Below are 15140 nucleotides of genomic sequence, written 5' to 3'. Positions count from 1 at the left end.
TTCTTTAGTCCCCCAAGTTCTGTTCAAAGTTATGCATTTCTGTAATTTGGGGTTTAGAGAAGGTTGTAGATTTCATTAGATTTTCAAAGGACAAGGTAAATAGAAGTCTTTTGTTCATTTTGCTTAAATTTTATTTTCTTTATACTCTGTGTGTATGTATGTCACACACACATGGGCAGGTACATGTCTGCCATAGTACATGTGTGGAGGATAAGGTTTAGGAGTCAGTTTTCTACTTCCACTGTAGATTCTGGGGATTGAACTCGGGTCATAGGGCTTGCTCAACAGGCACTTCTACCTGTTGCCATCTTGCCAACCCTGTTTTGTTTTGGGACAGAGTCTCACTGTGCAGCTCTGACTGGCCCTAAATTTGCTGAGATGACAGGTATGTACCACTATGTACATCTTAAAAGGAAGTCCTTAATGTTCTTAAAAAGCTAGCCTTACAGACTGAACAGTGGTGACACACACCTTTAATCCCAGTAGCTACACTAGTTTGCTATAGAAACCAGGCGGTGGTGGTGCACACCTTTAATCCCAGTCCTAGAGAGGAATATAAAACGGGAGGAGACATCTCTCATACACAGTCTCATTCTGAGATTCCTGGAGGCAGGATCACCATTTCAGACAGAGGTAGAGGTAAGAAGTGGCTGAATGTTTTGCTTTTCTGACCTTCAGGTTGCACACCAATATCTGTCTCAGTGTTTGTATTGTGCTAGAGTATAAACTGCTCCCATTGTAAGCTGAGTGTCCTGCCATTTGTCTTATGACCAGGCCCATCAAAGCTGCCATTAGAGAACAGAAACAGACGTTCGAGGACTACTTAGAAGAGCAGATTCGACTGGAGGAGCAAGAACTGCAACGGAAGCGGCTGCAGGTGAGTAGTGCTGCATGAAGTGGTGGTGGTTCTCCAGTGGTGACTGGCTCTGGAAATGACTGAGATCACTGTGTCCGCACATTCATTGGATTTTGTCTTTTTACTTTAGGAAGCAGAAGGATCATTGCTAATGAAAGCAAAACCCAAGCAACCGTTTTTAAAACGAGGAGAAGGTTTAGCTAGGTTTACTAATGCTAAATCTAAGTTTCAAAAAGGAAAAGAGAGTAAACCAGTGAGTAACCAGAGCCCACCAGAGGACCAGTCAGTATGTAAAGTAGATAGACAACACTTGTCGAGGAAAACTGCTCTTATAAATAAAGACCTGTGTGCAGAGACTCCCACTGTTAAAAAGGACAGTAAAGCCAGAACCAAGGCTGGTTCTGCCTCACTCAGTCAGAAATCCAGAGTGACCAAGATCAATATGAGGGAAAGTCTCTCTCCCCCAGGACCGAAAGTACAGATGGGGAAGAAATGTGATGGACAACTTAGACACCAGATCAAATTAGAAAGAAATGTACAAGTTAATAATAAGGAAAATGTACCCGCATGTATAAAGTCCTCTGATGCTGGTTGCAAGATGTGGGACAAGACACAGGGGAGAGAGAGACTTCCCCTTTCCACAGGGCCAGTTGACGATGTGACTTCTAAGAGCCTGAGAAGTGAGACGGTGAAAGAGACAGAATTGTCACTCGACATTTCTCTTCAGAAAAAGTTAGAGAATTGGGAACGAGAAAAAGAAAAGGAAAACCTGGAATTAGATGAATTTTTATTTTTGGAACGGGCTGCTGATGAAATATCATTTTCTAGTAATTCCTCATTTGTATTGAAAATCTTAGAAAGGGATCAACAGATCTACAGAGGTCACAGGATGTCTTCTACTCCTGTCAAAGCTGTACGGCAGGAGAAGGCTCATCAGATGGACCCCAGTGGGCAGAGGAACCACAGTGAGGTCCCCCACCAGAATGCTGCCTGTGAGAGTGAGGCTATACTCCTGCTACCGGGGCCGGGGTCCTCAGCTGACGGCTCGAGGGACCCGTCCTGTGAAGTTAATGAGAAAGCCTTCCAAACCAACCCTTGTGGAAGTCAGTGCTGCTGGGGTATAAGTGATGACGATGCTGCCAACAGCGAGAGCAGCACCGACTCTGAGGAGCACCCTGATGTCACCATAAAACCATCCCCTGAGGCTGGGGACAGGGGCTTCAGCAACAAAGAGGACAGCCCACAAGTTTGCAGTGCTAAAGGACCTTTTAGGGACACTGGGACTCAAGATGATAAATGGAGAGATGCTGATCTGGATCTGTCTGAGAAAGAGTATAGCAGTGACGAGTCCGTCATCGTAGACAGCCTAAAAAATAAAGTATCTGAGCCATCAAGATTCCCCTCATCTCAAGATGTGAGTAAAATTGACTTTGATGATGAAAGATCTTGGACAGACCTTGAGGAAAAATCATGTAAACACAATGTTATTCTCAGAGATGAAAACATATATGATACAACCCAGACACAGTACTCCAGTAAGAGTGAAGTATGTGTTCTGGACAAAACAATCAAAAGGAAGGTTGCGCCAGTCAGGAAGGAAGAGGACTTCAGCAAGTCTGACAGGAGCAGAAGCCCCCCTCCTCCATCTGACTTGATGGTGAAATTCTTCCCTTCTCTGAAACCAAAGACCAAAATAGATTCACACTTGGAAAATGAACCCAAGTTAAACATGAGTCAAGACCAACCACCAGGTAAGTCAAGACATGAGAAGATGTTACAGACATGGGCCATTGCACTGTAGTTTGTTTTTTATGTACATATAATTTTCATGCGTTTTATCTTTGGCACAGTCAAGTGACCAGCACCACTACTCTTGTCCTTTGGGGCCATAAAGGGTTATTTAAATGTAGACATTGCAATTCTGCAACAGTGGATTTGATACCCTAATCTGGGTACTAAGTGACTGATGAGTCACTTCGTGAGTTGCATGGATATACACTGAACAGAGGGTGATATTTCAGTGTGACATTGTACTGCTACTCAGAAAGGAGTGTAGCTTAAAAATAATTTCAGAAGTTGTCCATGAAATATTCGTGGCTTGTAGTTGGCTGCTAGGAACTGAAACTGAGAAATTCTAAATTGTTGATAAGGTGCAGTGTGTCTGTGTATGTATGAGAGTGTGCTATAAATTTATAGTTTTTCCCTTCTTATACTTGGCCTTACCCCCTTTCATGGTGGCACAAACATTACCCTGCATCCCATTTATGCATTCTGAAACAATCCACACATTGAAAAGTGTATATATGAGTATGTATGTATTAGAATATTATTTCTACAGAAATGAAAAACATGCTTCTTAGAGAAAAAAAGAATTGTGTGTGCATGTTGTAAGGAGGGGGCCACTTGTTGGTTCCCAGCTGCTCAACCCTGAAATAATCACACAGAAACTGTATCAATTAAATTACTGCTTGGCCCATTAGCTCTAGCTAATGGCTAACTCTTACATATTAGTTTAACCTATTTCTATCAATCTGTGTATCCCCACGTGACTGAGGCTTACCAGCTTCTCTCTGTCTCTGCCTTTGTTTTCCCCAGCATTCAGTTTAGTTTTCCTTTCCTAACTCAGTTTTGCCCTGCTATATGTCCAAATCAGTTTATTTATTAATGGTAATCACAACATACAGAGGGAAATCCCACATCATGTGTATGCCATATTTATGTGGGTGCCTGAGAAGGCCTGAAGAGGCCATCCGATCCCTTAAGCTGATACTATAGGTGGTTGTGAATGGGTGCTAGGAACCAAGTTTAGATCCTTTGGAAGAGTAACAAGTACTCCTAACAGCTGAGTCATCTTTTCTAACCCTTTGTTTAAGGTAAAAGTTTAAGATTATTCTAACATACACATAAACTCTAAATACCTAGCTAAAAGTGTTGGATGATTTAAACAGAAATTATAATTTAACCATTTTAAAATAAAAACACTTTTGTAGGAAATTTGAATGCTTGAAAATGGAACAAAGCAAAACATTTATAACTAAAATTTCCAAAGGTAAATTCCGTGCTGTTGGGGGGTTTTCCTTGTAGATGCTTTTCCTTTGTGCTTTTCTTATGAATGGGGACCTATATTACGGATGTATCTTTCAGGGGCATAGGACTAAGTGATGAACTGATTGCTGAAGCTGAAGGGTAAAGGCATTCACTGGAGAGAGATGGCTCAGTTAAGAGCACAGCTGTTCTTACAGAGGGCCCAAAGGATGTTTCCAGCACCCACATGAGGTGGCTCACAACTATTTGTAACTCTAGGTCCGAGGGTGGGGTGGGGGATCTGATGCCTCTGGCCTCAGTGGGCACCACACTCACATGTATATATCTACATATAGACATACATACCTATATATAACTTAAAATAATAAAAATATTTTTAAAATTTAGCTATTTACTTTTAAAATAGCAAACTAGATTGTAGGAGCCTGCTCCCACAAAGTCAGCTAGGGTTCCTGGATTGGGGGGACATTAAGGCTAAGGAAATGTCAGATAAAAGAAACTGAGACAGAAAATACAGGATAAAATCTGGAGGTCTCTTTGGTCATGTTGAAACAGCCAAACAGCCCAGAGTTGATTTCAGAACTTGCTTATATGCAAAGACAGAACAAAGCACAGCATAGTCAGTTAGTATCTAACCATAAGACCATTCCTGTCCTTGAGTGAGGGGAAGCAGCCTTACTTTCTGACTTGACATTCCTGAGGTTTGGTGTCAGCAATGTTCTTTCTACTAGATAGAGTTCTTTTCTCATGGCCAAAATGCTCTTTCCCATGGGCTAAATCAGAAGTCTCACAGCCCTCAAGGGTATTGGAAAACGCCAAGCTTGAGCTCAAATGACTTATAAGTCAAAACTGACTCCAGATGGAAAGGGTGAAGGAAAAATCTGTATGTGCCCCCCCCCCCCCCCGTTCCCGTGTGTCTGAGACAGGATGGTAACCAGTTGATCTGGACTAGCTATGAACCTCAAGCGGCCTTTCAACTTGCAATCTTGTTCCCTCCATTTCCAGAGTGCTAGGATTACAGGTGTACACCCATGCTCAGCTGTGTTTCTTTGGTATAATAATAAAGCTACATTTTGGTTTGGGTATTGATTATCCCTTAAGATCTCATGTTAGTTTCTTTTTACCTGTAATAATAGTCCTTTGTTGATCTGGAATTTCCTATGTAGAACAAGCTGGCTTTGAACTTACAGTACCTCCTGCCCCTGCTTCTTGAGTGCCAGGACTGCAGGTATGCAGCAGTCTACCTTGGTTCTTAAGGCTAAACTGCTTTCTTTTAGAAAGCTAGGTCTCCTTTGTTCCCTCCTCCTCTGCAATAGGATGACAGGTTCAGTGATAAACCTTCTTGGCTCTAGTGTTCACAGATAGCCAGTGTTTGGTTCCTGCAAAGTTCAGAGTTTATCGTCTGTTTTATAGGTGACAGTGTTCGATCTCAGGTTTTGAGAGAGAAAGTTATTGAATTGGAATCAGAAATAGAAAAATTTAAAGCTGAGAATACATCTTTAGCTAAACTTCGAATTGAACGAGAAAGTGCCTTGGAAAAACTGAGGTAAGTTTTTATCTATGAGAAGACAAAATACAATGATTTGTTTCTTTAAGACTATGTTAAGTTTTGATCACTTTAAATAGCAAATATAAATGGAAAAAGGACAAATTTCTGTTCTATCAATATATTTTTAATTAAGGGTATATTCCCTCTGTCTAAACAGCAGTCCCCTACATTATGGGGCATTCTGGGTTTGAGTCAGCCACTCTTCTGGCCAGCTTTGTTTCCGGAGGCAGCTACTGCTGAGCCAGTGTGGGCTTCAGAGATGAAAACAGACGGGAATCTCTGGCTCCCTGGGAGATACGATATCCTTTTCCAAAGCAATACTGCTGTGCAGATTTCAGGTTACGTATCTAGTGGATTATAAGCCTGTGAGAACTGAAACTTGCCAGCAGGTAGTACCGGGAACATCTGTGTGCTTGAGTTTGCTGGGCCTCTCTCACCTTGTCTGTGAAACTGGGGTAGTCATAGGAATAGCAGATTATTTTGTTCTTGTTACACCATTGTTCTAGATGTCTACAGCTTACAAGGTTTCCTTTTCTAAATGAATTTTAAAATTTATATTTATTGCTGGGTGTGGTGGCACACACCTTTAATCCCAGCACTTGGAAGGCAGTGGCAGGAGGATCTCTGAATTTGAGGCCAGCCTGGTCTACAGACTGAGTTACAGGACAGCCAGGGCTACACAGAGAAATCCTGTCTCAAAACCAAACCAAACAATTTTTTTTTTTTTTCGGATTAGGATTTCTCTGTAGCTTTGGGGCCTGTACTGGAACTAGCTCTTGTCTCTACTGTGTTACCGTGTGGGTCCTGAGGATCGGTCTCAGGTTGTCAGACTTAGTAGCAAGTGCCCTACCCTCTGAGCAGTCTCACCTGCCTGGTCCAGGTGTCCATTTTTCTCCTGCTGATTTCCAGTGTTCTGTGATTGCTCACTCAGTGAGCTATATACCTGTTGCTTTAGTTCTTCTTTGTGGAGAAGCAGGTGAGTGCTGGGTGCTTCCAGTTAGCCATCTCCACCCCCTTGAGCTGCTTTGTCTCTACATCCCTTCAACAAGCCTCCCTGGGAAGGATGCTGAAACATGGGTCTGGCTCTGCCTGCCCCTCAGTGAGTAGTGGGGCAGATCAGAGCACATGGCCTCTAGTTTTCTCAGCCTGGCACCAGTAGGGTGCCTCAGGATGGATGACAGTTCCTAGAACTGCCTGCCAGAGGCCCAGGGATAAAAGGGGTTACTAGTAGATCCTAAGAATGCTGCAAGTGATTTCCAGCCCTGGCTTTCTTCAGCTGTGTATACCTGATGCACCTTTAGTAGACCGCAGAGTTCTGAGGTTGCTGCCTCCTCTTGGCTTGGTTTAGGTTGGAAGGATAGTTTCTCCAGTTCCCTGCTCTACCAGCTTTCCTCATATCATTTCTGTGTACATGTAGAGCTTCCTGGCTTTCTCCTTAACTGCTTCTAATTATTTTCCTTTTTATTACTTGTGTGTATCATGTATGTGTTGTGTGTGTTAGACTGTGCAGGGCTCAGGCATGCCATGGGGCCAGTGTGGTAGAGAACAGTATCCAGGAGTCTGTCTCTCCGTCCACCATGGGATCTGACTCAGGTCGTCAGATCTGTGCAGCCAGCACTTTCAGCTGATGAGCCGTCTGGCTGGCACTATTACTGTTTGTTTTTTTCCATTGCATGTAAGAGGCTGTGGTGTCCCACTTTGTAGATTCACAGTGGGTACCTAGTAGATACTTGCTGAATGAATGTTAGGGAAAGTGTACTGGCTAATCTTTGAGGCCAGTGCATTGTAGGTGGATTCACTTTCAGGCTGGTCCTGGGTTCCATTTTGATGGCATTTATTTTATTTTTTATTTTTAGCATTGGTGATTAGGGCCTTAGGATTTAGCATCAGGGTCTCTTTAGTTTTGAGACAGAGGTCTGTCTCACTGTGTTGCTCAGGCTAGTATTGAGTTCTTGGTACCCAAGGGATCCTGTATCTACTCTGTGCCACCCAATGCTAGAAAGAAAGGTGTATATTATCACACTTGGGTGCACACAGATCATTATACTGAGACTATCCCATGACATCGTGGCTTGTTTGTTGTAGGAAAGAAATTGCTGACTTTGAGCAACAAAAGGCAAGAGAACTGGCTCGAATAGAAGAGTATAAAAAGGAGGAGACAAGAAAACTACAAAAGGAACGCAAAGTCTTTGAAAAGTACACAGCAGCTGCAAGGACATTTCCAGATAAGAAGGAGCGTGAAGAAATACAGGTATCTGGTTCTATACCACAGTCAAGGGCTAACAAAGATGGCAATCTTGTAAAAAACCCATTAGAGCTATTTGATGTCTCAGAAAGAAAGTGTGAGCTGGGTATCATGTGTGCTACTAATTTTAGCCCTTAGAAGGTCAAGGTAGAAAAGGGTACAGGGGGTGAGTGGGGAGAAAACTGGGTGTCTACAACACTGCATCAGAACATCTTCTCGGTCCGACTCTGAGAGATACAGTCACCAGTCCTTTAGACTAGCAGAATTCCTGCAAAGATCCTGTGCAACCCAGAAACCAGAGCTTGAATGTGTCCCAGTTCCGTGTTGTGCCCTCACTTTGACCTATCACACAGTGACTGCTGCTAATTCTTTTCATTCATAGTCATTTATGCCCATATACTAACTAGAGGTTTAGTTCCAAAACTTATAAAATGACAGGGCAAATAATGGTTCTTTGCATTGCAGAGGTGGACATGGGCATGATTAGAGGAAAGGAGCAGTTAAAAAGATACATTTCTTTATTACTATATATTTTTTATGTGTATGAGTGTTTTGCCTACATGAATGTATGTGTGTTACATATGTGCAGCCCCTGAAGATCAGAAAAGTGTGTCAGATCCCCTGGGACTAGAGTTAGGGATGGTTGTGAACCACCATGCAGGTTCTGATAATCTAACTCTGGTCCTCTGGAAGAGCAGCCAGTGACCTTAACTACTGAGCCATCTCTTCAGCTCCATGAATGCCTTTTTTCCCCCTTAGAGTTTCTCTGTAGCTTTGGAGCCTGTCCTAGAACTCACTTGGTAGACCAGGCTGGCCTTGAACTCACAGAGACCCACCTCTTTCTGCCTCCCAAGTGTTGGGATTAAAGGTGTGTACCACCACCGCCTGGCATGCATTTCTTATTAGAACTATAAACCTAGGGAAAATCAGATGATATAGCTATACATTGACACATGCAAAGCTTTCTAAGGAGAAAACTCATTTAGCTAAGTGTAAAAACCTAGTAAATATATTACACTTTAACAACCTCAACTTCTCAACACCACAGTTTCACATGGCTGTCTGCTATTTCCTGCATAAAATGTGAGCTCACCTGCTTTCCATATTTTTCATATTAGTGCTGTGGGTTCCAGCCTATGCTTTCTTTTTTCCCCATGTTGCATGGCACATGTCATCTACACAAATGTCATCCCATGTGCACACCTGCAGCATTAGTTACTATACACCATATATTACTTACGGTTTTATTTTATTATGTATTAGCTTTTAAGACAGGATTTCACTGCACAGTCCACACTGGCTTTGAGATTCTACTGTCTTGGCTTCCTGTGTAGCAACCTGGTTAGATATCTGTGACTCTGACCCTGTATATAGCTGCAAAGTTCCAAACTTATAATCCATTTACAGAAAGGCTTTAGTCTAGTTTTGAATTTGTTTTGAGGTGAAAGTGAGCTAACTTAGTCTGAGCAAAAGAACAAGGCAGGCTTTTGAGTGTCTACAATCCTTGTGGGACAAATAGATTGTCCCAGTAAATATTCAAATATATAAATAGTAAATATATCAAAACTATATAGTTAAATGAAAAGTCATCTTCCTGATCACCCACAGATGTATGTGCCCGTAAGACTGAGATGCAATCATGAGATTACATATACACATCACATGAAAGTACACACTACAATGCAGGTATTGGGGAGACACAAAGCTGCCTTAGCAAAAGTGAGCAGGTTTCCAGAGTCAGTGGTCCTGCAGACCTTACCTGGACAGGATTAACTTTCATCAGTCATTCCCCTGGTGGGTTGACATCTGATTTATCAATTGCCATAGGCTGTATATTTCCACAGCCTCTCACATACATACATACATACATACATACATACATACATACATATATACACTATTTTAACAGATTGTTTTCCTGATTTCTGTCAAGTTCCCATTAGTGAATGGGATTAATGTATTAGTGAATTAGTTATATTTTGTGTATTAACTATATATCTGGCAACTCTGCTGAATGTATCAGATCTGAAGGTTTTCTAGTAGAGGCTTTAGGGTTTTAAATAGGTTCATGTTTTCTGCACAGAGAGACAACTGAATTCCTTATTTGTATCTCTTTTATTTTTCCTGTCTTATCGCTCTAGGGTTCTGTTCCTAGTTTCTTCAGGGAGTTTATTATGAAGGATAGTGAACATTGTCTAAGACTTTCTGTATGCATTGAGACGAACATGTGGTTTCTGTCCCTGGATCTATTTATGTGTTGTATTGCATTTATTATTTTGTATATTTAACCACCCCTGTACCCCTGGAATGAAATCAGCCTGATCATATTGTATAGCCTTAAAGTATTATTTAATTTGGTCTGCATATACTTTTACTGAGAATTTTTAAGCTTGAGGATATAACTGAGCACTTGCCTAGCATGCTTAAATCCCAGGGCTCAATCCTCAGCACTGAGTATCCTGAAATCCCAAGATGAGGCCTCAAACTACATAAATGTGAATTTTTGTTGTGTGCTTGTATGGGTTTTGGTATCAGAGTAATACTGGTTTCACAGAATGAATGAATTTTACAGTGTTCCTTCCCTTTCAATTTTATTAAGTAGAGGTACTAACACTAACCAGGCAGTCACTGAAAGCCACGTCTCAGCCCTGTGAGGCTAGCCTGCTTCACTAGTCTCCAGGGTACAAGAGGAGCACTTTCCCTTCTGTTGGGAAACTTTGGGGCTCTCTCCACTGCCGACCCCAGTAATCCTAGTTCAACTCTCAGTCACTCTGTGCTCTTGGTCTTTCTTAGTCAATAAAATGGCCTGCCAATAGCATTTGGTAGACTATTGTGTGCTGTAGTTTCCAAACCACTGATGACAATCTGTCCTGACTCTAGTCTTGATTTCCGTGCGTACCCCTGCAGTTTGTTCACTTTCTTCTCTTACTCCATCTTCCTTTTTTTACTGCTGGGGATTGAACCTAGGCTCTCATACATAGGCCAGTGTTCTGCTTCTGAGTATATTCCCAGCCCTCCCCACTCCTGTCCGTCCCTTCCCTACTTCCTTCTCACTGTGCTGCTGGGGTTCAAACCCAGCGCCTTGTACATGCCTGGCAAGCACTTTACTACTGAGCCACATTCCTCCATCATTTTCTTAATTTTCATTAATTTTTTTTCCAGTTTTTCGAGATGGAATTTCTTTGTGTAACAGCTCTGGCTGTCCTGGAACTCATTCTATAGCCCAAGCTGGCCTCGAACTCACAGAGATCTGCCTGCCCCTGCCCTCCTAGTGCTGAGATTAAAGGCATGCACCATCACGCCTGGCTGACAGTATTTTTAAAAGACTAGTCAAGTGTAGTAGTGAGAGGAGATTGGGCGTTGAACAAGGGATGTGATTTGGAACTGACTGGGAACAGTCATAAGTCACTCTCCACCTTTGGACGGCCTCACTCATGGATCTCCCCCAGTCTTCTGTTCAGGAATTCCCGTCATTTTTCTTTGCTGCTGCTTTAGTAGTGGTTAGGTTATGCTGCGCTCCCTCACACCACACTCAGTGCTGCTTTGCTTTCTCCTGGCTTTTCACTCATTGTTGACAGTGTCAGGTGAGCATTGACCTGACTTCCATGTCCCAGCTCCTGAAAACCCCAGTGTCATTTACTGTCTAGGCCTCTTCTCCTGCTGTCTGAGGTGGGCTGACACTTTGTTTTATTGATGTATCTCTTTCCCCATTACATTAATTCTAGTAACTTTTCTTTTGAGAGGCTCTGAAACAGCAAATAACAGATCTACAGGAAGATCTGAAAAGGAAGGAGACAAAATGGTCAAGTGCACATGGTCGCCTTAGAAGCCAGATAGAAATGCTAGTCAAAGAGAATACAGACCTCCGAGAAGAGATAAAAGTAATGGAAAGATTCCGACTGGATGCCTGGAAGAGAGCAGAGGCTATTGAGAGCAGCCCCAAGACCCAGTACATGACAGCCACAAAAAAGGATGATGCCACGGTAGGTTTAGGGGAGCTGGTTTTGCCAAATCAGGGTGATAGTAAATGTGTGTCCACTTAAACTCATAAAGCCAGGAAATGGAGTGGTGGATCCAAAGGTGAGAAGTTAGTGTTTAACAGATCCAGGAGGACTCTCACAAGACTCAAAAGTCAGGAAATGTTCAGGGGTAATAATTGCACAAGTCTAAGGCACTGTAGTTCCCATGTCAGCTTGAATTTGTTCAGGAAGGGAATTCTGGATGATGTGTAGTTAGCTTATCACTTGTCTCAATCACTTCGCTATTGCTATGACAAAACACCGTGACCAAGGAAACTTATAAAAGAAGCATTTAATTTGGGGTTCATAGTTGCAGAGCTAAGAGTTCACAAATATCATGGTGGTGAGCATGGCAGCAGGCAGGCATGGCGCTTGAGGAGTAGCTAAGATTTTATATCCTGATCCTCAAGCAAGAGGCAGAAAGAGGTCATTGGGAATGGGTGGATTTTGAAACCTCAAAGCCCATCCGCAGTGACACACCTCCTCCAACTAGGCCATACCTCCTAATGCTTCCCAAACAGTTCCACCATCTGGGAGCCAAGTATTCACATATATATGAACCAATGGGGGCCATTCTTATTCAGACTATCATGGTGCGCAGGAATGATGAGGTAAACATGGCAGGCCTCCTAGCCATCGTGTAGAGTGCTGCTACCCTGGACGCTGTTAGAGGAAGTGCAGGTTGGGGACGACACTTGATACATTTAGTATTTGTGCTTCATGAGGTACTCGTGATAAAGCAGTGGTAAAGTCACGAGGGTGACCGGCCAGAGAGCAGGGAGGGAGAAGGCTGTCATGGTGTCCTGATTCAGAGAGCAGGAGGGAGAAGGCCGTCATGGTGTCCTGAGTCAGAGAGCAGGGAGGGAGAAGGCTGTCATGGTGTCCTGAGTCAGAGAGCAGGAAGGGAGAAGGCCGTCATGGTGTCCAGAGTCAAAGGACTCTTGAGATTCAGAGTGGCCTGCTGTGCCTGTTGAGGACTAAATTGGCCAGGTTATTTTCTCAGAGTGGCCTGCTGTGCCTGTTGAGGACTAAATTGGCTAGGTTATTTTCTAGGTCCAGAAAGGTGTGCGCATTAAGACTAACCCTGGAGTGCTGACTGTAGAAATAGGGAAGACATGGTAGAGTGCAAGATTCCTGTAGAGCTGTTGATAATGGGTGAAGAGATTGAGGTAGTGACTGGGGGCAAGGATTTTGTTACTTTAGACAGGAAAAGGAACAGGTTAGTCTGACTCAGGGAAGAGGACACTGCTTAGGCGTAGTCTGTTGTGTGGCAAGCCCAGACCAGGTTGATGCATAGTGGTGGCTGGTGGTAAATCCCCAAAAGCTCTTTCTCAGGAAAACAGGAGCATGCTCACCTGATCTAAAAGGGTGGGAAAGGAGGCAGAAGGTAGATGTGGGGAAGTTGTTTGAGTGGAAACCAAAGGTCTTAGGGTGGTATACTGGTCAAACTATAGTCACCTGGAACAAGTGAACCTTAATTAAGAAGATGCTTCCAGGGGCTGGAGAGATGGCTCAGAGGTTAAGAGCATTGCCTGCTCTTCCAAAGGTCCTGAGTTCAATTCCCAGCAACCACATGGTGGCTCACAACCATCTGTAATGGGGTCTGGTGTCCTCTTCTGGCCTGCAGGCATACACATAGACAGAATATTGTATACATAATAAATAAATATATATAAAAAGAAGATGTTTCCATTACATTGGCCTATAGGCGAGTTGGTGTGGGCATTTACTTGATTAATGAGGGAGGGCCCAGCCTACTGTAGACCTGACTACAGCTGGGAAGGTGGTCCTGACTAGTATAAAGAAGCCAACTAAGCAAGGCATGAAGAGTAAGCTAGTAAGCAGTGTTCCTCTATGATCTATCTCTATCTCATTTCCTACCTTGAGTTCCTTCCGTAGCTTTTCTTAGTGGTGGATATCAGCTTTTGGCCATGGTCTTCATCACAACCATAGAAAGCAAACTAGGACAGCAGGAAGGCTGGTTTGTGGCTGCAGTGGGGCCACGAGAGTGGGAGACCATGCATCCAAATGATAACTGCTGTTGTTGTTAAGCTCTTTTGGTGTAGAGTTGGATTGTGGCAAAGGTGAATGCTACTCACAGGGGAGGAGGATGCAGGTTTGCAATGTGTAAGAGTAACTGTCATGAACCACAGTGAACCTGTAGCAGAAGGCTGAAGGCTACAGGTGGAGGATGTAGCAAATATGTATGGATCAAGAGACTGTTAGGCCCTTGTGTGCGCTAGGCTGTGAACGTTGACTGGAAGAGAGTTTAGAGGAATGATCTGCAAAGAAGCATACAGTACTGTAGCATGATTAATAAAATCCCAGGGACAGATATTGGAGGTTCAACCTGAAGGTCAGAAAAGCAAAACAGCCAGCCACGGGCTCTTACCTCTACTTCAGTCTGAAATGGCGATCCTGTGTCTAGGAATCTCTGAATGAGACTGACAGTTGTCTCCTCCCATTTTATATTCCTCTCTAGGCCTGGGATTAAAGGTGTGTACCACCACTGCCTGGTTTCTATGGCAAACTAGTGTAGCTACTGGGATTAAAGGTGTTGCATCACCACCGCCTGGTTTGTAAGGCTGATCAGTGCAGCTGTTTTACTCCGATCTTTCAGGCAAATTTTTATTAAAATACAAATGAGCTGGGTGGTGGTGGCGCACACCTTTAATCCCAGCACTTGGGAGGCAGAGGCAGGCGGATCTCTGTGAGTTCAAGGCCAGCCTGATCTATAAGAGTTAGTTCTAGGACAGGCCCCAAAGCTACAGAGAAACTCTGTCTTGAAAAACAACAACAACAACAACAAAATAATACAAATGAAATATCACTATCACTACACAATACTCTGGAAGAGGCATTCACTTGTCCTCCACTCTACTTCATCATGGAAGCTTCCTAGTGGAGAGATGAAAGGGGTGTGATCAAGCCCCAAACTGCCATTGCTCTGAACATCTCACCATGCTTTGTGTGTGGCCAAAGCAGTAGAAAAGAGCTGTAGAAGACGAGGGCAGCTTGTGGAAGAAGCTGATTGATATGAAGGTCTATTGTGTGTCTTGAGTTGGGGGATAGTGTGTGGTTCATTCCTAGATAGCCACCAATTATTTACCTGGCCTACTATGGTAAATGGGAGTGCAGATGAACAGCTCTTAACTGAGTTAATTTTACTCAGTGACATGAAATGTAGACTAATAATTGTGTTAAAAATTGTCTCTCATATTATAGGATTCATCTATTCAATTTCAAAAGAGTCATATTTCTTCAAGAGCCCAGGTAGAAAAATATAAGAAAAAGTATTTGCCAGCACAAGGTAAGAGGCTGCATGGCCCATTTATATTTCAGAACTTTATAGAGAATCTGAGCTGCTCCACTGGCAGGAGGATCACTGCAGGTTCAGGCCAATCTGGGACGCCAAGTGAGACTGGC

General features: G+C 43.1%; 1 protein-coding gene across 2 annotated transcripts in view; it reads left to right on the top strand.

The window, feature by feature from the left end:
• The window catches only part of Cpap (centrosome assembly and centriole elongation protein), a 41295-nt gene that overhangs the window by 17699 nt on the left and 8456 nt on the right, over positions 1–15140 (top strand). For both annotated transcript variants that reach the window (XM_048442003.3, XM_048441999.3), the window contains exons 8-13: positions 775–877; positions 987–2607; positions 5315–5447; positions 7536–7701; positions 11439–11678; positions 14940–15024. In XM_048442003.3, the coding sequence (XP_048297960.3) occupies positions 775–877; positions 987–2607; positions 5315–5447; positions 7536–7701; positions 11439–11678; positions 14940–15024 (2348 nt within the window). The remainder of the gene's footprint in view (positions 1–774; positions 878–986; positions 2608–5314; positions 5448–7535; positions 7702–11438; positions 11679–14939; positions 15025–15140) is intronic.

Source organism: Myodes glareolus, chromosome 12 (assembly GCF_982192425.1).
Source record: "Myodes glareolus chromosome 12, mMyoGla1.1, whole genome shotgun sequence".
Taxonomy (NCBI): domain Eukaryota; kingdom Metazoa; phylum Chordata; class Mammalia; order Rodentia; family Cricetidae; genus Myodes; species Myodes glareolus.
Note: the sequence above shows the minus strand (reverse complement) of the source record. Positions and strands in the feature narration are given on the sequence as shown.